We start from the raw sequence: 24,982 nt of genomic DNA, 5'->3' as shown, positions 1-24,982 counted from the left end.
ATATTAATATTCATTCCGTATTCTGTATATTACACGTCAAGAAAAATAAATGTCACAAAAATGTCATCCATAATTAAAAATCCTAATATAAAGTTATTTAACTTACTTCTTCAAACCTAGATGTTTCTTTCATCATGCATTTTATGTTATTTTAAAAGAAATAATCGCTGTTTTAACTTACAATAACTGGCTGTTACGTCACGCCTGCGCCTTGTATACATTTGAAGTTAGCCTACCGAACAACAGGTAGCGTTTCAAACATAATACACAGCAATTTTCCCGCCAAAACTTAGTGCAGCTTCAGCAACAGACGTGAGCGTAAGATGCCGAAGTTCTTTTCAGTGAAAGTGACCTAAAATAAAGATCAATAACAAGATCATGGATCCGAGTGAAGTGGAGTTTCTTGGTGAAAAGGAATTGGTCTCAATCGTACCAAATTTTAGCTTCGATACGATCCATTTGATATCGGGATCGATAGGTCCTTTTCGTGCTGGTCTACCTGTCAAAGTTCCAATCTGGCTGGCAGTGAATCTGAAACAGCAACAGAAATGTCGAATTATTAACCAAGAATGGATGAATGAAAATACTTTGAACGAGGTAAAAGAAGACGAAAAATTGTCAAAGTAAGTGAGAATTTCCTGTTTTCGTTTGACTGAAAAATATCTTTTTTGCGTAATGAACAATGTATTTTTGTAGACTGTTTACTAAAATGCCTAGCAATCATTATATGGATGAAGCACAACTTTTATTAAGCCATGCTAGTGATGATATATCCGATGCTGACGCAATAAGGACAGCAATAAAGGTAAAAGAGATATCAAGTGATTATTTTGTTAATACTAATCTATATTGTAAATTATAGGATATATGGGACATAAGGATGTCCAAGCTTCGTACTTCAATAGATGCTTTCTTAAAGAGTGAAGGTTTACATGCAAAATTAGATCACCTGACTGCCATGGAAATTAACAGTGTACGGCCACTGCTGCCACATGCTTTAGATCAAATGTTTAGGATTCAGAATGTAGATACATTTTGCATAAATTCATTCTATTTGTTATCAAGTTTTATTTCTTTGTGACAAATAAATTTTATTTTTCCAGAGGGGAAGGACTGTACAGACACAAAATACAGAAGGCTCACAAAAGTGATGAATTCAAGAAAATTGTTACATTTTTTAAAGCTGTAAATATATATGTATATTTTTGTGAAATTTGTTTGTTATTAAATTGCATTTCTGTGGAATATTTAAATCTCACAAGTGGAAATAATCTGGGAGGCTAAAAAATTCACAGTTTTATAATATATAATATACAAACATGATATAATAGTTTTATTACTTCTTACTCTTAAATCATTACATACAGTCACTAGCATCTCAATCACAATTTCTCATTATCACTAACGTGTAGTAAATGCGTATTTACATTGGTAGATCTGTCGCGTGAACTAATCGTCCGTAGACTCTCCCCCCTTTTCACAATATTTACATTCCCTTAGCTTATAGTATACAGTCCTTTAATAATCTTTGATTTGAATTCTTAAAAGTAAACCCCTTCAGCGAGCTTAACGTTGCTCGCCTGGTAAACTTTCCAAACTTTTAAGATTATAATTTTAACGTGACGCTAAGTCTGCAAACGGAAATATTTTTATTGTACGCTGCACGGAACGGAAATTCATTCGTTCGAAACAAGCGACGAGAGTAATTTGGGAACCGTAACAGAAATATTAATTTTATAATGTAAATAAAAGTTCGAAATAAGGTCAACGTAATTAAAAATTTATACAAATTTCGGAATAAGATATAAACACTGTTGTACAGTTCCCAATGAAAAATCTTCTAGGAAATTACAGCAATACCTCCAAAGTTGTAGTCAAGTTCGGGGCAGTGATGTACACATGTTTGGAAGCGTAGGATTTGGAATTCATTGATGACGTTTTCCCTGTGAATATGAGTCCAAACACGACATAATTTGAATACAGTATGCAAATTTGGAGGTGTCACTGTACGAATGCTTCTAAAACTTTCAGAGATACCCTGAATGAATCTTACCTATGGTATACAACGTAAGTACCATGTGCCCTGTATGTAAAGTACTCCGCACTATCACACCGAGTACACGACCGACGTGAATAAATACGATTATCTTGAACTATTTACTGGACTGACATTACGTGTAACATAAGAAATGCGTAACAACCACATCAAAATATTTACGTGTAACAATATCAAAGTGTGTTACGTGGAACAATGATGGTATTCGAGTAATTTTATAGTACGCGTTGAAGGATGGTTGGAGGACCATTACACTCAAACGGCCACGATTTTACTAGGATCGACTTTTACCCGAATGAACATTGTATTGTCTTTGACGAAGTGTCGTTTCTTTACCATTTCGTGGGAAACAAATCGGGGAAAACCGAAACCAAGGGAATCAGGCTCGCGACTCGGCCTCTGGAAGTTTTTCCATGTTGGATCGGGTATAAAGCTTTCAACAATATTGCACGCCTTCTCCGCGACCACCGTCTGGTCGAATATGGTGAAAGACACACTGTGAGAGAATGGCCATCGCAACAGAGCATCGTACTCTCCGGGAAGAATCTTTATGTATATGGAGATGTGACTTCCTTCGCCGGTTCCGTTTCCGTTTAAGAAAACTGATGCCTATAAATGTTGAACACTATTGTTAATAAAGCTGTACAATGTAGATTAGCTTTTGTACATTTACACCGCCAGAAAAAAATACAGGACCAGGTTTCATAATTATGAAAGAGATGAGGTCCCACATTTTCAACAAGCAGTGTACACATTAATTGGTCATTTCTACGTACTTGTAGCTTGTAACCATATTGACTAGTGTAGAAAGGAGGGCTGACTAATTCCATGCCTTCCTTTGCTTTTGCCTCGGACATTTTAGCACTGTAGTCTGTGATCTTCCATATCAGCGTGCCCGTATAATTTAACGACAATTTGCTGATAGCCGACTTGAGGCTGGTTATTTGATGCTGTTGTTTTGTCACTACACTGCACATAAGGCTCAGGTGCATCTTTGCTGATTCCTCCAGGTGTTTGTCCAACGAGAACCTGTTCCCCTGTGACAAGGAATAACGATTTTGTTATTGCGAAGCTCGAAATGAAGAACGAACCGACGGGTAAAAATGTTTAATCGACGCACCTTAAAACGACAACCAGCATCCTTAAAAGTACAGGACAAAAGATGCGTGGTGCAATGGTCTTTCAAGTGAACTTCCAGATCCTCCCTTGGTAGCACCGCAGTCTCACACCGATGAGGACAGGCGACTGGGAAACGGCCGCACTTGGCGTGATGGGCGCCCAGCGTGTCAAAAACGAACTCTTTGTTGCAATAACGACACGCCACCAATCTTTTCGCGCACTCGCCCAACTTGTGCTGGCTGAGATGCCTTCTTTGCACCTTCATGCCACATTTGTTCTCACAATAGAGGGGCTCGTAGCCACATGTGCCCGTGTGTTTCTACAAGAACAGAAACGGAAACATTATACAACACAAAATAAAAAAATTTATCTCTGTATACTACGTATTATAAAAATAAAAATCGGCCGAACGGTTTTATCTGAGAAAATTATGGAGCCTCTAAACAGCTGATAACGTGGAAGTCACTTAGACGCCACTGACAATATTGAGATTGCCTTCAGGACATCTTCAAAAGCGACTTCCCAAAGAAACTTTCGAATTCAAAATTCCATTTAACACTCAGGTATGGACAACTTCTCGACTCTAACTGACTCGTACTTCAAATCATCATTGACTACTTTTACTTGAAGATATCTCGAGATATTAATACAAGAACAAGGTCAAGGACTACGTAAGCCATCAGAGGCTTTATGGTTCGTAGTAATCGTTTAGAAAAATATGCAAATACGGTTATAACAACGGAAAGCACGTGGAAAAAAAAGTCGAGAAATTTCCTCTCCGTGGCTGCTCTTCTCCTTCTCGTGTCTCCCTCGTGGTAGTACAGTTAACAGCTGGCACTCGATCGCGGTTCTCTAATTAATGCGGGAGCAGTTACCTCGAGCGTGTGACCGGTGAATTCTTTGGCACAGAAGTCGCAGCGTGCTCGTCGCTGGGCGCAAGTGTACTTCAAATGGTCCTCCATGAGTACGCGCGGGATCATTGCGCCGCACTTGTTGCTGCACGGCACCGCATCGTGCTTGCAGGTATTCAGGTGAGCCTAAGGCAGAACAATGCAATTTTTACCAATTGTTCGATCGGACTTGCCTCGAGAGATTTCACGAAGTTCAAAGCAATAATCTACATTCGTGAAGAGCAGTCGACCTTGAAAGGTCCTAGAGTCCTCTTAACCACAAAATTGTTCACGTTAATATATATTTTTCTGGAGAACTTTGGTAACATTGAAACGAGACATGAAATTTATCTTCATTAACCCTCAATTGGTAGGCTGGAAATTCTATTATTTATTACGGAACTATCTGTTTTTCGTGTTCTTAAATAAACAAGTATCTCTTTGAGTAATTATTGAATGAAAATAAAATATTCATGGGGTTCGTTGGACCCCCTTGAATAAATGCACAAAATTCACAATCCAACTCTATTACCGTTGAAAATATTACTTTCCCTGAATACTCTAAGTACGACTATTCGAACCATTCTTTTAGTCGTCCCGGGAATTGCGTTTAATTACTCAATTAATTACTTGATTATAATTCCTGACGAGGGAAAATGATACACAGTGAAGTTGGAATTGCGAGAGGCTCACCTTCAACTTTCTAAGTTCGTCCGACCACTTGCACCCGTCCTTGTGATGGATGCAGTACACAATGGAGCCCATTATTGCCTTTTCAGCTTCCAGGTCCTGGAAATTCTGGAACAAAGGCGACGAGAGATCGTTATCGAGTGAAGTTCTCTTCTCCTACCAGACGAAAAGATCGAGGAACGGCCGTTTATCGCGATCCACGAAGAAAGGGGAGTGGGGAGAAACGGTCTATCAATAATTTATGCCGTGCACCGGTATGTGCTCGGCTGTGAATGGAAAACCGTGACGGGATCGTCGGTTACCAACCAGTGAGAATCGAGAAAATTTTCGCGGGGCAACGAGTCGAGGGACACACGATTGTCCTCGAGCACAAAACGATTCGTTGTCCCCTTGTGGCTGGAACTGGATCTTTTCGAACGTGGGCAGCGATTAATTGGGTAACAGGTAAGTCGTTACCAGTCAGCTATGCGCTCGCGACATACCTCTAGACATACGTCCCATAAACAACTCGTTCGGCGTTCCAAGGCGCCGTAAAATATGGTAATTAATTGTCTCTTCGATGTGCGTCCAGCACTGGGTTTCTATGCTCGAATAGGTAGATTTCACGTGTAAAAATAAAACTTGCTCTCACATGGACGATCGAATTCATAACCGAGACCCTTTTCTAAATGTGTATACTAGTGGGTACCAGTAATACTTCAAAAATATACTACACTTCGAAAAGATTTTCGGAACCTATACGTCAACTTTCGGTCTCCTATTTCCGTACACGAGCTATGGGAATACGTGTATTAATAGATTTTACGTGCCATTCAATTTAAATACCCTATTCTTATGCCGCAATGGATCGCAGGAGAGAAGCCTCATTGTAATGAACGGATTAGGTAATCGGTTACATTGTTCCCGAACTGCATACATATTCTCCTTCCGTGTGTGTAGCACACACGCTTCCGGAGAAAGTTCGATTCGCTTGAACTAGACCCAATGAACTTTATCCCTGGAGAGGGGGCTCGATAATTCAGTGTCCTATAATTGCGCATTAAGTACAACGTTACCATTCTAGGTGGCACGGAAGTGGATTCCAGTGTCGTCCTGCCGTTGCGATCGTGAAACCGTCGGTCAATATTGTCGCAATAAGACCGACTGATAGCAGAAGTAAGAAAATAAACGGCTCTAGGGCGTGACGGGCCTTCAATAAATCTAAATCCATCCGATGATGGACTTTCCCTGGGAATGGGGAGCCTTGATGGTATGTGTGCGCGATGTTGGAGACGGCATTCCGATCCTTTTAGAATTTTCAAGCCTCTGCCCGTTGCTGGTTCCAGGAAGAACGCGCCACGGTGCGGCGAGTCGTGACGGTTTTCGGAAATAGCGAGGTTCAATAATAACCCTGATGTGCAGGAGGTGCGCCCGCCCCGTACCGAGAAACCATGCGGGAGGCGAAAACGGGAATACATTTGACGACGCGGGTAAGCTACGTGCTCGGAAATCATTATTTGTCTCCATTAATACTTCCCATGAGTGATGGCGCTCTGGTTCTTTAAATAAAATACATACACTGACGAGCAAACTCGGGGAAAAAGTGATGTAAGGAAAAGACCTCCTACCACTTGGTTATGGAATTACTGAAATTTATGGCAATTCAACATTCGGTTTAACATTTATTTCAGTGTTTTAAATAAATTTGTCAAACGGTAAGGAGGCCCATTCGAGCCCTTTCGAATAATAGTTTTGTGAGGTTGGAGTACAAAGATATTTTCGTACATTTCCTGTATTACACGATGGCAATAATTACTAACACCTGGGTCTATTTTAACAGGGGTCCTTTAACCTCCTAAAGTTGTGATGCTTCCTTTAAGCAGTCAGTTTATGGCACTTGTACAAACAAGTGTGAGGATCGGCACAGACTCAGGATTAAAGCATCAGTTAGTGGGACCATTATGTGTGAAAGGAGGTTGAGAATGCAGTGTAATATCGTCACACTTATCCAAAGAGATCTTTGACACATTCACCGGCGCGTCAGACACCAGTGACCGACAAATATAATGGAAGTTCAACTGTAGCATAATACTGTCGGCGCAAACACGGAAGAGAAGTCGAAATAGGTTCCACGGTGTACGTGTTAATGATACAAAATGTATTAAAAAATGATTTATTAATGTCTTATTCCCGAAACAAATCTTAGTGCGCGATGGATCCAGACTAGAAGGATGACTAGACTGTGGATTTTATGCATGTATAGGTGTCTGTGAAAAACAATGAAGGAGAAAAGTTTCGTCAGATGCAACGGATGTTCTATTTTCTTACGAATCCAATAAGATACTTAAGGAAAGAAAGAACTTCCTACTTTTGTTTTTGTCCTTATGAAGAACCTTCTAAAATGTGATTTTGCATAAAAGTCCGCAGTCTAAGGATGACAAACGAGGAGCTATAAACCACAGACGGCCACCAAGGCGTCCAGACGAGTGTCCGCTTTCTTGTCAGGTATTTCCACACAGGTACCACCCGGTATACACGCGGGGACGCGCGTCTGGAGGTGCCATGCGAGCTAAAACCTGCACGACCGGCAAGGTCGAGGAACCTAACGCAACCAGCCGCCTGCCCGGCGAGATATAAACACCGCCGGGAATGGAAGAGACAGACCTACCTCTTCAGTTTCGAGATTGCGAGGATGGAAAAACGACGAGCAATAAGACCACCGCGAGCGCGCGTCGCTGGATAAAAAATACACTTGCACTGGTCCCCCGTGGATCTTGGATCCCGTTCGTCCCTCCCGATACACTAAGGTAGCCTCCCCTTTTCAATGAATATATTTTCCTCTAAAATGGAATTCGATTGCATACATTGGAACTCGATGCAAATCTCGTAAACAGTCGATAAAAAAGAATGTGTCTCTTGCAAATGAAACAGGAAAAATGTGATTATTCCTCAAGGTCATCTCAAAGTTATTTCGTACTGTTTATCGAAACCACCATGTCCGTAACGACGTTTTATACTTAATGATTTTGTTTTCTATGCAAGAGGAAAAATTTCTCTTTTGTGGGAAACGTTTAAATCCGTTCTAGTATGTACATTAAAATTGATACTGGTATTGTTTCTTAACAATACCTTAAGTATGTATATATTCGTTCTCTGAGTAAACGCAGAAGCAAACTGCTAAACAACCTTCTTGTAATTCCAACAATGAGCCTACACGCGACGAGAGTCACGTTTAATGAGCGCCATAACGATTCCGTTATGCGTGTCCATAAATTCGTGTTGTAGCAAGTGTTGTAGAGTTCAAACGGGCGCCAGAACAATTGGACGAACCGCGGATGCCACGAATTAATTAAAACAAAGAGAGTCCAATTAAGCAGCGGTCGGGGCAACGATCCCGCCTTGTGCAAGTTCCGTATTACTGTCAAAACGAGAGCCTTGCCTTTCTCCCTCTCTCGTACGCGAGCGCGCCCGATCTTTCGTCTGTGTAGAACAGCAGTACAAGCAACGGAAAATCATATTACCGAAGGCATCGTTACATAAGGTTCGAAAGTTCGACGGATCGACGACGTCGGCGAGAGATCAAAAGATCAGTGCAATAGTTTCTTGGTTTTTACGGATCCATGCAAAATCATCATTTATCGTGTGACAAGTACAGTCACGAAATCCTACATTTCACAATTTCTCAATCCTAAGTCGGAAGGATCGCAAGAAATAATTCTTAGGCCAATACGGTATGATAATTAGCCTGTGGATTTTAGGAATAAATTTGGGGAATTAATTGCAGAAATGATAACGGTGTATCAAATCCAGTCTGCACTTGGATTTTATAGGTGGCGCTGTTTCAGAACCTGACGAATTTGGAAAACGATTTTTGTCAGATTGCGGTAAACAGTGTTTTCGAAGGCACAACTGAGCTTCAGAATCATCAATGAATGGCCTCCCCGAGTGTTCTACTGCCACGGTGTCGTCTCTTTGCGATGGGAAGCTGGCGTAGGACCACCGAATTAGAATATACCAACCAGCCGCGAGGCTGACATCACACATACAAGTTGGCTCTTCGGTTCGCTGTTACACAGCGGTTACAAGTCGCGTCGTGACGTCACGGCGAAATAACGGACACGATCTTCGCGTACGTTCCACTTATTCTCGAGGACGAGAGACACGATGATGTGGTCCGCGCGCTATATACGTAGTGTCACTTGGAATTTCTCTAATCTAGGCGAACACAAGAAATCTCTCTCCGCATAGAAACCAACCACGAAACCTGTATTTAACGTAGACAACTCGAAACCCAATAGATATATACGGATACACAAAATATCAACAGTTTTACTGAATCTTCGGTAAAAATTATCCACGGTATTTTAATGAAACGGAAAGCAGTCCCACGACCGAGAGCCCAGGTATTCGAAAAATTCCCCGGCGACATTAGCGATGCACAAGCGTGACGGTTACACACACACACGGCCTCGAATCTCCAACGGACGAATTTTTTTCGTCGGCATTCGAATCGCCGCGACCTTGACAAAGTCGATGACCAACGATCAACCGTGTATCGTATCTCGAAGCGTGACTCGCTCTGTGAACATGTTTCGACGACCCCGATCGATATTTTGAATTTCGGACACAGCGTAGCTTCGATCACTCGAATTCGAATTTTTTCATCCGTTGAAAAGTTTCGTTGCTCGGTGTTATGAAACGTCGTCTTTTTTTCGCGACTGGAAGATGTATGATAAAAGAGGTGCCGGTACCGTGGGTTCCGTTACGGTTTCGTTCGGATTTCGGTTTTCCGTGACGGCCATGTTTGTTGCTCGAGGAAGATCGCGTGCGAAAGGAAAACTTCCTGTCGGTTGCACGCGCCCGTGGTATACATATACATACTTCTGCAACGGGAAGACTTCGGAACCCCATAAATTACCGGTCGTGGGACGACGTTGAGCGATTTCCGAGTAAACCACCCGTGACCCCGTGAATTTCGCACGAAGCTGCGCGCATTCTTTAACCCGGGACGCGGTGGTAGAAAAGCGCAATTATTTTCCAATAAATATTGAATTATCTGGTGATTACTTCGTGTTATAACTCTTGATTCCTTTGAAATGTACAAATGATAACAATAGTCCAGAAATTATTTTCAACTTTGTTATTCCTTTAAAGTATGAATATTACCAAAAGTTCGATAAAAAAATTTCCCAGCCATTATACCTAGAAGTCGAGAAGCTTTTGCTGCTAAACAATATTCTTCTGTCCCCAAAGACATCGTGGGACCTAGGCTTTTCTCCTACGTTCACGACCCAACGAACGAAGTGGAGTATCAACCAAGTGCATTTTAATTTGATGCGGTGCGTTCCGCCAGTTAAACAATTCGTTTAGAACCCCTGTAGAAGTATTAATCCCGCGATATCATCGAACTGTGCTGTTCCGTGGAAAACAATAAAAGTTTACATACAATACGATCGTAAAGAATTTTTATTTATTTCTTTCATGGATCTACGTGTTCGTCTACCAACGGCTGACGCATTCTCACAGATGCAAACTATAAAGATACATGACAAATTTGTTTAGGTAAAATATGATAACATTCGTTTCGAGTCATCAGCCTGTTGGACATTGTGCATCGTGTTTCACCCGGGGAGGGAAAAAAATCTCGTTCAGATCACTGATTTACCTTGTGTTTTCTTAGGAACGTCTTTTCCAAGTAGCAGCGACACGCTGCTGCCACAGCTGTCGGGGAAACCTCAACACGATAGGGTTCTCAAAGTAAAAACAGTTACGATAGCCTTTTATCGCGCGTGCACACGCCTTCGTCCTATCTTATCGGTCCCGAACAATCTACAAACCTCCAAATTTCAGGATCGTTCGTCCGTAGTAATGGACATCTCATCCGTAATTACGGCCAAAAACGACCCATGATTATTGTCTGACATCGTAATCTCGACAAGAAAAACAAATATACATGTATACACAGCCTCCTCGTTAACGCGTCCGCGCCTTTGGGGGGATCAGGGACTACTCCGATCGTTGCGTAAATAAGCTAACACGATAACAGTTGCCGCCTAATATCGTCTATTATCGCCGATCTAAAGTTAGACATTACTATTAGCGATATTTACCGATGTCCCGAGGCCCGGTTCAAGTAAACACTTGCAACTTCGAAACGTGACTTTTCATCGTTAAAGCAAATAAACGATCGAATCTGAATCGCCTCGAAGTATTTATCAGTTGGGGGATGAAGTATCATGGATTGGACGTGAAGAGTACACGATTGCTAAGAGACTTCAACTTCATACAGTAAATTATCGATGAGTGTTCGAAGGCACAGAATATTAAATATTTCATAGGCTCTATCACTGTGCTAAACCGTACTAAAAAGTCAGCGTTACACCTGTGGACGTCCATTGTCAGTACCGAGGATCCTTCGAACACTCATCGAGGAGTTACTGTAACTCGAATTGGTCTTCAGATGAAACGTTCAATTTTTATCGAGCTACTATGCACATCGATAAAGATCTGAAAATTCTCAAATACATAAAAAATAAGGTGTCCTTATCCATAGAAAGAGGTTAATACCGATTCACTCGAGTGCTCGCAAATGAACACACGTGACCTGACTTCTGAGGGTCCTAGTTACCGAGGATAGTTAAATGTAATTTTCACGGCGATTACTGTCGTGCACCACCTATTTCTGAAGGCAAGCAGAACGAGAAGTTCATTACGACGGAATGCACGAGGAGGGGAACAATGCGCGGAGATACAACAAACACCGCAGGACTTCCGGCCAAGACGAAAGGCGGTGGCCTCTATGGGAAGGGGGGCGGGTCGGTTTTGAATTAACACGCCGTAATTACCCACGCAACTCGTAACCATCCGCGCGGTTATCTCGCATTCCTGAGGCGGGGTCAGAAGTGACTAACCACGCGTAGCTTAATAACAACAGGCTGAAATGTAGCGGCTCTTAACACACTCTGGTACTAATTTGGTGATGATATTTTCGATGAACAGCCGGCCAATTATACGAAGAATGAAAAAATAATATTTATTCGAACTGCTGGGAACGTATTTACCGACGGCGCACTACTATATCTACAAGTTAACGGCTTAGTGACAAGGACATAGTATACTCTACGATTCTAGTCAGTGGGTGATGAATACATATAACACTTTTCCCCTAATGTGTTCTACACAATAAAAATGGAAATTCGCATATAAATGTTCGCGGTCTAAAAAGTGAAATTATAAATCGTAAAAAAAGCTGTAACTGAAAATATATCTTGCCCCTCCTATCTCTCGGCGCAGTGTACGTTCACGTGCTGCGCAATGTGGACATCCGCAGGTTATGTCATCGGCCGCTACGCCCCGTGTATTAATTCGAACATTGCGAAATCCTATTATCTATCGATTTTGTTTCTCCGACTGTACTGACCAAGGATACCGTAATGCATATACATTGGTTACAGTTACGCGCAATTAACTGATTTCGATATTCACCGGCAAGTCAAAGAACAAAAGTAATACAGGTTTTCCCGTTAAACGGCGCGCGTTTGAACCGTTCACTAAACAGGGGAACCGCGCGCACAGGTCGATGGTTCGTGATTCCCTTTTCATTTTGAGCGCGGCCCACTTTCCCACTATCGAACTGGCGCCACGAGAGCAATATGGACTACTCTCGTGATATATATTCGATGGCTGATAGAAATACAGACATACTGTGGATATACAGTACATCCTCGATGAGTGTCATGTAACAATTTAAACGAGTCACTTCTCTCTAGCAGGACAGAGAACCACTGGCGTCGACGGGAAGAACAGATAACCGAGAAACCGATGTAACACAACGGTCCCCCCCAAGTATGCGTGCTATTTCCTCGAGATTATGCACCGTCGAGGCAGGCCGCGACACTTCCTGCGACTATTTCCTGCCACACCGTCATCCCGCGGATCCACGGGACCTCGGCGATTGGATGATCAAGTCAATTGGAATGTCAACGGCCTCGTTCGAATTGGCAAAATGCATTCCGAACGGGAACGTTATGTCTGACGATAACAATGAAATTATTGGGGCGTTGCAATTAAATTCACTTACTCGATGTTTCTGTAAACGTACAGTGAAAAATCACACACGTGTTTCTCAAAGCCATACCAGTGCATAGTCGGGTTAAGTGCTCAGGCGTCTCAGATATCGCCACGTGTGTACTTCTTTTCGCGCATTTTGTTCAGCATCGTTGCTCACTTAACCTATTCCCGATCGAATGGTGGGTGCATACGGTAACTCGATTATGTAATCCTACTCTCCCTGTCATTTAAAACTGCTGTTTACCCTCGCGCGCAACGGCGCAACTCTTGCATCGTTCGAGCTTCGATTATTTCGACAAAATAAACTTATCTAACGGTCACTTTAGGTCGATCATTATCCATTCTTACTGCTTCCGTCCCATCGGTCATGGAGGATGAAGCGCATGGTCTTGAAGTGATAATTTAAAATAGTGTTGCTAATCGAAATTCGGCCATAAAGAGTTAACGAATCTATTTTTCACGAGAAACACATTGCATCGGCGTCCCATAGTCCGCGAGAACGGAAAGCGGAGTCGATGCTACGGAGGAGGTGCGCGAAGGAGGCCGAGCGTGTTCGGAAGCAGCCGAGGCCATCTGTTACGCTCGGTTCCCACGCTTCCGCCGTCGCCTTTCCCCGCCTTTGGACCAGTCCTGGTCGCGTCCTTTTCTTGCCCCCACCTTGCCCTGGCCGAGCCGACACACCGACGACTCTCGCCGGCGGTTTATTTTATACACCCGGCGGAGGAACGCCTTCAACCGCGAGAGTCCTGCAGCAGACAACAGTCTCGTGTGCCGCGAGAGAAGGTTAAACTATGCTCCATTTCGAATAAAAAATAAAAAAAGAGTATTTCGAAGATTTAAACATGGTAATTCCAATTTGTATAATGAAATAACAATTCTTCTTGAACGAGCAAACACTTGACAAACAATTGTTTAATATCATTAACTGTTTAAATTTTATCTTAGATTTTTACTATTATTCAAAAAAATTACGCCCAACTCTGTCCACTTCCAGAGAGGATTCTCACGCCCGGGCAAATATCGCCAAATTCCAAATCCAACCACCCGGCGCGTTAAGTAAAAGTTACTGTTTGGGGTCGCTCGTTGAAAATCGGGCCGGCCAAAGTAGTGATTTCTTTCGGTCCCGCTTTGCACCGCAGCGACACGCTAACGAGAACAAGTGTCTCTCGCAGTTATATACCCCCCTCCCTCGTACCACTTTAATGCGCTACATGACTGGCGAAGAACTTAAATAAACCGTACATTTTATATTGAACTTTAGATTTCTCTGAGTATACACATATATTTGCTGTATAAGCGCGATCGACAAGCCAAGAGTTAGCCTAGCTTTCTCCGGTTTGTTCATCAACCGTTCTTAATACTTCAAACTGGTCCATATACGATTGCTCAGTACAAGGAATGGTTTTTCTCGCAGAAGAAATCTATGTACGGAATTGTATATATAGTATAAGATATTCCTTTCTAATGTATGACTAGTATTTCTCGAGAAGCATGCGCGACACAGTCGTATACTGTCCACCGATGAGTGGAATTGCCCCCACCCCCCATTCAAATAATTATTGTTTTGAAAACTAGCCATTCGATACGATGAAACACGTTATCGTTCCGTTTGCCAAAGGGAAATATCCGCCTGCATGCTGAGGCACGTGCCGCCAACCGTCTGCAGTCGTATACACCATTGTCATCTTCCCAGAGGCTGGTGTTTACACAAACGAACCCCCCCCCCTTCTGTGGACCCCGCAAAAGTTGGCACTCCCGGCTACCACCAATCTTTATGTCCCTCTTTCTCTCTCTGCTCCCCTCGTTTTTAAGCGTGTCCACACAAAGGGAATCGTAAACGCAGCGCACGTGTGTGGTTGAAACGCGCGATGTCAAGGGGGCCGCGCAGCGACGATTAAACCGACCGCAAAAAAGAAATGAACTCGATTCCCCAAATACATACACGCGTGATACGACAGGGGGAACTACGTTAACGTTGTCGAGTGACTGCCCCTCTATTAGCCCATGAATAAATTCGATTTACTTTCGTCACACAGAAAACACACGCGACCAAAGGGAACACGCAACAGATCGGCTACACTGTGTTACCGATGACTTCACTGAAACAGTTTTCGAAACGTCAGTGTAGACTCACCCTAACGAATTAGTGTCGAACTTGTTAGGCACGAATTTAACGACTAGAAGACTCAAAAGATTTAAACCATCTGATTCATAAAAACGGTTTGATTAAATTACAGAAAAATAGGGAACAAGCATCAATGGATGTTTACTTTGAATATGTAATATTATTATTTATTATTATTTGGCGGTATAGAAAAAAAAGGAAACGTCAGTACTGTCAGAACATCTGGTTGCTCTGTCCTCCGTAACAACTACGACAGCGACTCTTTTTACAGCGTTCTTTAACTTCTTCAAACAAAAGATCCACGAAAAAAACAGGTATTACGCACGGTGCTGGTCGTTTATGGGTGAATTTTTGCAAGCTGGGAACAAAGTTACTGCACACGGTAACAAAGTACATTCCGAAGTTGGGGAAAGAATTCTTCGAAAGTGGTATGTTACATGGCGCAATGTATACCACAAAAGATGCGCGCCTTAGACGAGCCGAACAAAGAAACCATTTGGTCATAGAATACCATTGCATGAATACGCTCGAACAGCGAACTGGGAAACCCTCTTTCGATGCTTCGAGTTTTATAGAATGTTTCGTGGCCGCTGGTCATAAGAGCGCTCACGATTCGATAGCCCCGCGCACACGTATTTACTTCGATAAGAGGACAATATACAATGGTGCACTCGCGAGCTTAAATTCGGTTTAACATTTATTTCCGAACTTGTCATAAATTTAGTAAGTGGTAGGAGACTTTTCTTCTACGCCACTTTTTTCCCTAGTGGAAACCGAGTTTGCTCGTCAGTGTACCACGGAAGGGACGGTCTCCGACGTGAGAGATCCGTGCCGACAACGCGACGACACCGATAGGAATCATGAATGGTTCTGTTGTAAACGATAACGAAACGTAACCCCCTCCCCGTTTCCGTTTCGTCCAATAATAGATTTCCCCTGTTCTGCGGTTTCCCCTTATTCGCATGAAGATTAAGTTACACACACGGCTACGCAAGGGAGGTTATAAAGTTGAACACAGCGGAAGGAACGCGTGGGGACGATCGAGATCAAAAATCGATACTTTCTCGAATGGTGATTCTAACGGAATATTCATTTCAGAACTGAAAATGCGAGAAAGTAAATAACTGTACGGGAAGGCGTACGGAACATGCACAACAGAGAGACGCGGAGAATCGAAACGCATATAACCGGCGATTAACCGTAGCTGGTTCAGGCGTATAGCAACAGACCCCGTTATCTGAAACACGTACGACGATAAACTCGAAACTCCGATCCAGTATATTCGTGGAATGCTCTGTGTGCACATTGAAACGCGAATCGTTCGCGAACTGACTGAACACAGGTGGGGACAATAATATGCCTAGAGAAACTTTGTCAAATTCGACAGCCACCGAGCACGTAGTATGAAACTATTGGGTTGAGTCATAAGTACCATCTCGACGATCAGATTTTACTAGGGGAAAAAGTGAAGTAGGGGAAGGGCATCTTATCACTTGGTAAATTAATTTCAGGTACTGAAATAAATGTTAAATCGGATGTTAATTTGGCATAAATTTCAGTAATTCCTAATACCAAGTGGTAGAAGTATGGTAGAAGGCCCCTTCCTGTATGTCACTTTTTTCCCTAGTGGAAACCGAATTTTCACGGCAGGGTACACTACTTATGACTCTGACCTGATATCAAAATCTACCGCGACGCGTCAACGAAACGAAAATACAACCAAACAATCCCAGAAGTATAAATTAAAAAAAAAAATTTCTAACCTCGTCGCTTATAATCGGCGTCTTGTCCATGTTGTCGTTGATCGGGCTGGGTGGCGACGTGGGGCTAGCGCTGGGGCTCACATGAAACCCCTTCGACTCCTTGGAAGGCCTCTGGGGGGACACCCTTGCGGGGAAGCTCAAGGTTTTCGTCCACTGCGATGTACACGACGCGCGTGTGGTGTCGATAAAAGGAACAACAACACACGGTGGAACAGTTCCGATCGGGGGAGAGGGGGGAAGGTGAGCACTCGCGCGGATCCGTTCTCAACAACGAGACCGGTGTACGAACGATGTCAGCATTTGTTTCTATCCCGATTCACCGTTCTCGAATTCACTTTAGGAGCGTTAACCGCGGCCGTTAATAAATATTAATAAGCGTTCGAGAAGATGTGGCTGATGTGTGTATATCCGTGTCGTGACACGCATGGAAACCTCGAGTCAGACGCGCGCGCCAACAAACGCACGCTACCAAGTTTACTGACAGACTGTTCGTACGGTCCGGCCGGGGTCGAGTTCTCGCCGCCGCGGAACGGCGGCGCGGCATGCCTGCTGGACCAAGCGCACTGATTGGTCGGCTCGATCGGAAAGAGACAGAGCTACGGTCGCGCGACAAGGACGGACTGAGGGGAAATAGCCAACAGGATGGTTCAGCGGGCGACGAGAAGAACGAAGACAAACCGAATGGGAATCTCGAGCAACGGAACGAGACAGCGATATCGTTTCCAGAGAAGATGATGGCAATAAGATGGGGTCTTGTTGTTTCACGAGTCTCTTCCTTCGGAGTGAACGAAGGGAAAGAAGAGAGGCGAGACGATCGAGGACTCGTTACATGCGACGAGGACAGAAGTTCGGGTCGACAGTGAATGAAGGAACGTGTGAAAGAGATTATCAGATATGTGGCACAAGTACGGTCGACCGTTTGACTTCACGGATCGCGGTTTAGAAATCGTATAAAGGTTCCATAAAACGATCGGTTTAATGGGAATTTTTGGATTGACACGAGTTCGCTGTTACGACTTGTAACTTATAAGTCCTCCCGGAACGCGTTGCATCCTTCGATTCGCAGAATGTAACTTCCTAGCTGTACAATTTTTGAATGTGTGACGGGGATTACGAGAAAATCGTTCGGTTATTAGAAATATTTCGTTTCTGTTAACAAGAACCATTTAATTACTAGAAATATTTAGGACGAAGCCGAATCTAGAAGTTCTAAATTTCCCAGTTATACGGACTACGTTGTCACGGAAAGATCTAGGCGATTGATCGAGACAATCAGGAGATCGACGGACACAGGTAGTCGTAGTGGGCGTACAATATCAAAGGCAGTAATACTTTTACTGGCACGCTTTCCGAGAGACAAAGAATTTGACCGGTCTCCGACACACCGACGCACGACGATCGGCAAAGAGACAGTCTCGTGTTGCCAACTGCAGATCCGTGGAGGGGAGGGGAGAGCATAACGACATTGTACGGGGCCCGGGGACTGGCGAGGAGACATGTTCCTTACATTCAGCCGTGTTCCAGGCTGTACGTACGCGGACAGGATCTAGCCAGCTGCGGCCTTCTTCGACCTTCCCCCCACCAGGCCCAGAATCGAGCGTTCTGGCCAGGTACACCAACCGGTACCCGGCGTTCTAACAAGGAACATCCGCGACGTCCCCGCCTTCCGATCTCCGTGAGACAGTATCTCTCTCAGAGGACGTTCGAAAACGAGTACACCTGAACATAACATTGTCCCTCGATTACACTACAAAATGATCATCGAGTCTATCAAACGTCCTCGTTACGGTAAACGGACTAAGTACAATAAGCAAAGGTAGGGAGAATTGTCGCCCAATTGCAGGTGCGGCGCAACGGCTGGGTACAGTTACGTACTGTGGTTGACCTCCGGGTCATTGCACGAAACAGAATTCCTAGTAACCTCTAGGAGTGTGGGCTCCTCCTCGATAAGTTCGATCTATCAAAAGTGCACGTGTTTTCCAGATGATCTGGTTCCTTCCAAGATAATATAGGTATTCTTTATGATCGATACTCCGTCCGGTGGTATTTTAAATTCCTGAATCGTTAGTCAGGCTCCTCTTTCACGACCCCCCAATTCAGACGGGCAGAGTTCCGAGCCGGAGTCACTTCACCCTTCAAGACCGTGGGTGTCCGATGCATTCAGAGAGCCAAAGGTGACCACCCCTGGGTTTTTACGGGGAGCATTTGAATGTTTAATTCCGTCAGACCCGCATCCTTCTGGAATTCACACCATCTGTTCCCCATTTCCCAGGTTTCGTTTCTCCAAACACGCCCGACAAAATTCTTTTTCCTCGTCATCGGATAAGCCGGGCCATTGTCTGGGGCCCCTGTTCACGGGTGGGGCGGGTGTCTGTTCTAAATTTCATTGGCGTGCCAAGGGGCGGGTGTCGCTTCTCGAAATTCAGGCCCGTCGTCCCTTTTCGGAATGTCACCATGGTGGACGGTAATTAGGTCGACATATGTTCTCGCGAATATTCCGGGTTGACGGGCGTCATACGCAGCCCCTAACTCCGAGCGAAATTACGGCGCACTGTCGAGGCACAATGAAATCTGCCCGAGTGACCGTAACGGTTGTTGGGACGATTGGTGGTCATTATGTGTTATGTCGGTGGACATATACCTAGGCCCCGGTTACAATTGGGTTTCGCATTTAAAACCATCGACCCATTTAGAACCCCCGTAACTCGCCATTGTTCCATATTCCTGACCGTTTAACAATGTACAATTATACCGAACACAGTTTATTCGTTGTTCATGTCGCCCCACGAATTCGTCGAAGGGACGATCGCTCGGTATACGACCGCGACAACTTCGCATTTGCGTATATAGACGAGTTGAAACACTTTTTTATTTAAACATCCCAACAGGTGCGCCGCGCCAGGTTGCCGTATTCATTTCGCCAGAGACTTACTGTAATTTTACAGACGTGATATTCATGATCGTGCACCTTTCCCGACCCTTTTTATTCGCCGGGCAGGTGTCTTCTCCCCTCCATCACCGCCGTATAGATCAAAATCTCTTCCCCCGGGCTAAATGCGCGACTCTCGGGGCATCTTTTGCTTCGAGCTCCGACCCTTCACGAATTTTTCTGTCGGGCTTCACGGAAAATACGGAGTGTTTCCAAAATGGGGGACCAGACTCCGACAAGAGAATTTATGTCCGATGGACACTCGGAATCGTTCACTTCGCACCTCGAGAACCTTCGGAAAATAACGATATATAACAAAATTGGATCAAGTTAAAATGTATATTTTTTGAAACTTAAATGTAGTAATTTGTTCCTTTTTTTATTTCAACGAAAGAAAGCCTCTTCTCAGTGACGAGTTAAAGATACCTGTGTTCATCACGAAAGAGGACGCGTAATCACCGCCGCTGGTCTCGTTCTCTGCCGGCATAATTCAGCCCACTTTTGCGATACATACGCAGCATATCGCACACGCTAATGTAATTGGTGCGTAACGTTTCTCGTGTCAAGGGATACGGTATCCTTAACAACCAGTTTCTCCGATTTCCAAACACGGTCCCTTAGTCACGGCTTTATCGGGACCGTATGCTCCAGCACGTTGCAGACCTTCCCTTCCCTCTAATTGGAACCAGAGAGAGAGCTCATCAAAGCTCCCCTATGCGCCTGGAATTAGACGACTAAACGGGAGGGAGAGAGCCCTGACCTTAGTCGAGCATCACAAAATAATCAGACAAGTGGGATAATTCGGTGTCACGCCCGAAAATGACGACAAATCCTGTCTCGTTTCCGCTTTGAAACACGTAGGTGAGACCGCGGCAGATTGTAACAAAAAAAGTTTTCACAATTTTTTCTCAAAAGTGTTTCCCTCAATCAGGAAATAATTTGTGTGACTTACTGCTCACATCTTTGGTCAACTCATTGAGTGTAAATATGTGACAAAATCTTTGATACTTAGACATTTATGTTCATCTTAAACTAATCTGAACTTTTGTTACAATGTGCCCCAGCCCGGGGTAAATTGTAACACGTCTGTTTTATTTAGTTGAACACAAATATGAATACAAATAAACATTTCCAAAAAATATAAATGAAAATGCATATGATTGTTAAATTTAAACCGCTTTAAATTAAAACTTACCCCGTGTTACAACCTTCCCTGGTTTCCCCTAGAGAAAACATAAACAGTACCTGATGGTAAACGATTTCTGTGACCACCTCGAGGACTTCCGGTTCTTCTATCGAATATCCTGTAGTACCACCACCTACATAAACCACGTTTTTTCTCTCGCGGATTACACGTTCTCCGCGCAAGCCTGGCACGCGCGTTCGCCCGATCAGTCCAGTTTCGCATCCGGCACAGGTAGATACTGGGGAAAGGTCGAACGGCCCGACCTGAATATGTTGAATGGTTACGCAATAATTGTGTCGCTACGGCCCCGGTTTTTACGGTGCAAGGCTGTCACGGTGGAACTGGCGAACGAGAATAGGCTTTGTGATTAGAATAAAATCAAGGCGATGGATTTTCATGCGTGCCCCCTTCCTCTCGGAACATCGGTTCACGACGACTGAAGGAAGCATTTCTGATCCAAAACAGTTCGTACAGATCCGTGTATGCGGGTCGTTAGAGTGAAACGAAACGAGAAAGGAATCGATAAAATTTTGTTTCGATCGATACCTGAGGACGTGTAGAAGAGCGGGTTCGATCCACGGGGAACAAAGGAAGATTTTTCGAGGCGCCGGTGCGAGGAGCACCTGGAAAGCCCGACGGGAGGGACCCACCATTCGGAGGATAGCAGCGGACGGGGGAATAATATTGGGAAGTCTGCAGCTGTCACAGCAGCTGCAACCCTCCTACCCTGCTCACAATCTGACCGGCAGCTTTTCTGCCTCCTCCTCCTCATCCTCCACCTCTGCCACCTTCTCCTCGTACCACCGGCACCTCGTTCTCATGCTCTAACTTCTGTTTCGCGTTCCTGGCCCTCGTTCCAACCGCTTCGAATTATTGCTTTAGAAAAACTACCCCCACGAACGGAGCGTTCGACGATCCTTTTTGCTGCCTCTACGAACTTGTCGGTGGATCTTTTTTTTTAAATTTTCAAAAGTTTTTCCCGTTTATCCACCGATCGAAGCAAATATGCGTTTATCGTTGGTAATTCTAGTGTTAAATAAAGTCGAGTTCAAGGGCGAACATTTTCGACAGGATAGTGAACGTTGAATGAATCTTCTCTAAGAAAGTGGAAAGAAGAAAAATGTCGCAAACAGATTCGCAGCAAGTGGGAAAGAAAAAAACAATCCGTATAGAAGTAAAACGCGCAAGATACTGTGAGAAACCGAGGTGAAAAACCTGTAATATCACGAAGCACAAAGCTCCAGGAAATAAAACATTATACGTTTCGTGCTCGATAAATATCCCGGAGAACGTGAAATGAAAGCGCGAAGGGAGGAAATGAATGTGCCCTCGGCACTTTAATGGGCCGTTCTTCAAAGCGGACCCTCTTTCCCCTCGTTTCCGTGTTCTGACGAACATGTGGGTGTATCTAGGCTGAACCGGGCCCTAGCTCAGGGCTGAGCAATCATCCCCCTTTCGGAGCCAACCACCGAGACGTCGACCATCCTCGGCTCTCTATCCGAGGAGGAATGCTCACGTCGGTCAGCTGCTGCTCCTCGTGTAAAACTAAACTTCCTGCGCCACGTGCACATCTGCTCCCCTTACACCACCACGGGTGGGGGTAATCTGATGGTCCCTGGACATGCACGACCACGCGTAGCCTCGTGTATTTTAAAAGCTTTCGAGAATATATCGACGATATAATTTCAAAATTTTTCCCCGTCTCACAATGGTCCCGAATTCGAAACCTAGCGGTTCAAGTGGTCAAAAGAAATCGTTTTTATCTTCCAAGAAACTCATATTAACTTATTATTAATCATGTAAGATCTGTTCTATGCATTATTAGATCGTGTAAACCCCTTACCCTAACAGACCGACGAGGATGTTCGGTTTATTACGAGACTGTCGAGGAGACGGTTTTAATTAACCCCTCGTTTCAATTCATGGAACGACAATGGCCCCTGGAGCGGGCGTTCGATCGACGGGACCGGAAGTCGGAACTGCTGCGACATTTTCTTACATTTCTCAGATCTATTGCACTTTTTGTCAATTTATAAATTTCTAAATTTTCAAAAGTTTTTCACGTTTATCCACCGATTGAGGCAAATATGCGTTTATCGTCGGTTGTTCTAGTGTTAATATGGCCAGCGACTGTACACTCGTCGTGGCCCTGCACGAAAGCGACGATCGTTACGAAACTCAACCTTTTCCGCGGCATATTTTCCATGAAATCGTGTTCGTGAAATTCTTCACTCACTCTCTCTCTCTCTCTCTGTATCTCTCCCACGTTTATCCCCTCGATAAATCTAAATCGCGCGATCCACGTCAAACAGTTTATGTTTGTTGGGTCGACTGTACACTCCACCAGCCGAGGAGTCGGGTAATTAACGCGACACTAGAATTGATACCCATTGCTAATACTCAACAAATCATTTTTAACCACAATCCTCTATCTCGTGGTTGCACGCGGGGAAATTCACCTCATTCAAATGAAGATTCCACGAGTATTTGTTCTCCACAGAAACTGACGGAATTTCACCGTTAAAAAGAATAAACCTTAAGCCTTTATAACGTTAGAAATAATGGGGACGCTACCTATAACATCTAATTATACACTGAAGTATTTCATCCTAACCGTTTAAACATTTATTTTTCAATTGCAAATAAAGTTAAATAATTTGCAGTATTGTTTCGGAGAAGTCGCTGGAATTCGCGCAAATGGGACACCCTGTACTCTCACGTGGCTGTGTAATCGGCCTTAAGGATAAACGGATACAGACACATGCACGTACATATACACACACTCGACGTGAGCACATTCGCAGGCAGGGAGGTTCGTATCACAGAACGGCCAAGTGAAAGGATAGGCACGAGTTCATCTTGTGTCTCAACCTCCAGCCAGCCTTCTCGCCGTATATCCTTTCGTGCCGCGAGTGCGTCACCTATAACGACGAGCACAACGGTTCATTCCAGCCGCGATCGTTTCATCGACAAACGACGAGTTTGCCTTTTCAATTTTACCCGGGAAACTCTGGATAAGTACTCTCTGCCTCCACTTGCCCATATTATTATATATAAACACTACTGGATTTGGGCGACCTTGACAATCGTCGACTGACAAACGAAGATGCGATCGGTGTGATAACCAATGATGAAGTATTCAGACTAGGAAGGGAACGACAAATTTTATATTAATATTCATTGGCGTAACCAGGTAGAGGCCAGGGTGGGACTGCCCCCCCCCCAGAAAAAACTTCTAGTTGCGTCAATGTTAATATTTCTAAATAATGTATTAATATAACTCTATTGACTATTTAGAAAAAACCGTTCAAATTGCTGTAATCTGTTGAAATATGAATAAATGATCATAAAAACCCCGAAATTTAATTTATCCCCAAACCTTTTTGATTCGACGTACCACTGGCGCCCCCTTTCTCCGCAAATTTCCACCGATAACACGCGCCGTCGAAGCTACGACGGCACAAGCGTATCGATTCTGCGAGTACACGCGGTTTCGCGTGGAAACGAAGCATTATGCGTGGTCACGCGGGTTCCTCGGCGGTGCACGGCGGAATAGTAATTTGGTGTGGTCGGTGTACGTACAGATACGCGACGGGGAACGCAACATCTTGCACCGGAGTGCGGAACATCTGTTCGCCACGGCGCTAAATCGCTGCAGGCCTCGAGGCGAAGAAAAGAGAAAAAAAAAAAAGGAAAAATGGGAAACGTTTCGAACTGTGACTGGCCGTGCGGCTGGGTAGCGACGTGCCAAAATCTCGGTGTGCTCGATCTGAAAGATGCACCTGCATCGCGGGTCTGCATGTGCGCGCCCCCCGATCACCGGCCAGATGCGCCACACACCCATCGCTAAAATCGAGGACACGCGCGTTCTCTAGCCGACGGAGGTCCTTAGAATTTTCTTAACTCTCCCGCGACACGTCTTCTATTTAAATAGAATGGTTAATAATTAAAAAGAAATGGTGCTCCAAAAAATGTCCGATTTCGCATGGAATGACCCATTAGTAACGTCATACATGCATACTCGTGACTAGCGATTTAATATGGGTACAGATGAGAACAGGTTTTAAATAGATAAATACGTAAACTTTAAATAAATACATAAATTTGCAAAATTTAAAAAAATAAATGAGGATTCTGTAATAGTCAGGATGATTGTAACACCCTGTATTCGATGA

General features: G+C 44.0%; 2 protein-coding genes across 2 annotated transcripts; one reads left to right on the top strand and one right to left on the bottom strand.

The window, feature by feature from the left end:
• Positions 1–357: 357 nt before the first annotated feature.
• Positions 358–1,818, top strand: LOC107187822 (probable DNA replication complex GINS protein PSF2). Its single transcript, XM_015575995.1, has 4 exons — positions 358–623; positions 697–805; positions 863–1,024; positions 1,104–1,818. Exons 1-4 carry the CDS (start codon positions 379–381, stop codon positions 1,149–1,151), a joined length of 564 nt encoding a protein of 187 aa, XP_015431481.1. The 5' UTR covers positions 358–378; the 3' UTR covers positions 1,152–1,818.
• Positions 1,818–21,628, bottom strand: LOC107187801 (TNF receptor-associated factor 4). The gene is made up of 7 exons (XM_015575975.1): positions 21,551–21,628; positions 16,693–16,845; positions 4,759–4,863; positions 4,051–4,212; positions 3,177–3,494; positions 2,833–3,093; positions 1,818–2,665 (listed from the first exon to the last, which is right to left on the bottom strand). The coding sequence occupies exons 1-7, from the start codon at positions 21,626–21,628 to the stop codon at positions 2,312–2,314; spliced, it is 1,431 nt and encodes a 476-aa protein (XP_015431461.1). The 3' UTR covers positions 1,818–2,311.
• Positions 21,629–24,982: the final 3,354 nt, after the last annotated feature.

Source organism: Dufourea novaeangliae, unplaced genomic scaffold (genome assembly GCF_001272555.1).
Source record: "Dufourea novaeangliae isolate 0120121106 unplaced genomic scaffold, ASM127255v1 scaffold112, whole genome shotgun sequence".
In the NCBI taxonomy this organism is placed as follows: Eukaryota; Metazoa; Arthropoda; class Insecta; order Hymenoptera; family Halictidae; genus Dufourea; species Dufourea novaeangliae.
This window is presented reverse-complemented; position numbering and strand designations above follow the sequence as displayed.

Bases quoted from the DNA above. Each gene is read 5' to 3' on its own strand.
- LOC107187801 (XM_015575975.1), bottom strand. From the start codon at position 21,628: ATGAGAACGAGGTGCCGGTGGTACGAGGAGAAGGTGGCAGAGGTGGAG. The intron at 16,846-21,550 runs GTCAGATTGTGA...TGTACATCGCAG, and splicing joins AGGAGGCAGAAAAGCTGCCG to TGGACGAAAACCTTGAGCTT. The intron at 3,495-4,050 runs GTAACTGCTCCC...CTGTTCTTGTAG, and splicing joins TCACCGGTCACACGCTCGAG to AAACACACGGGCACATGTGG.
- LOC107187822 (XM_015575995.1), top strand. From the start codon at position 379: ATGGATCCGAGTGAAGTGGAGTTTCTTGGTGAAAAGGAATTGGTCTCA. The intron at 806-862 runs GTAAAAGAGATA...TGTAAATTATAG, and splicing joins CAATAAGGACAGCAATAAAG to GATATATGGGACATAAGGAT. The intron at 1,025-1,103 runs GTAGATACATTT...TTATTTTTCCAG, and splicing joins AAATGTTTAGGATTCAGAAT to AGGGGAAGGACTGTACAGAC.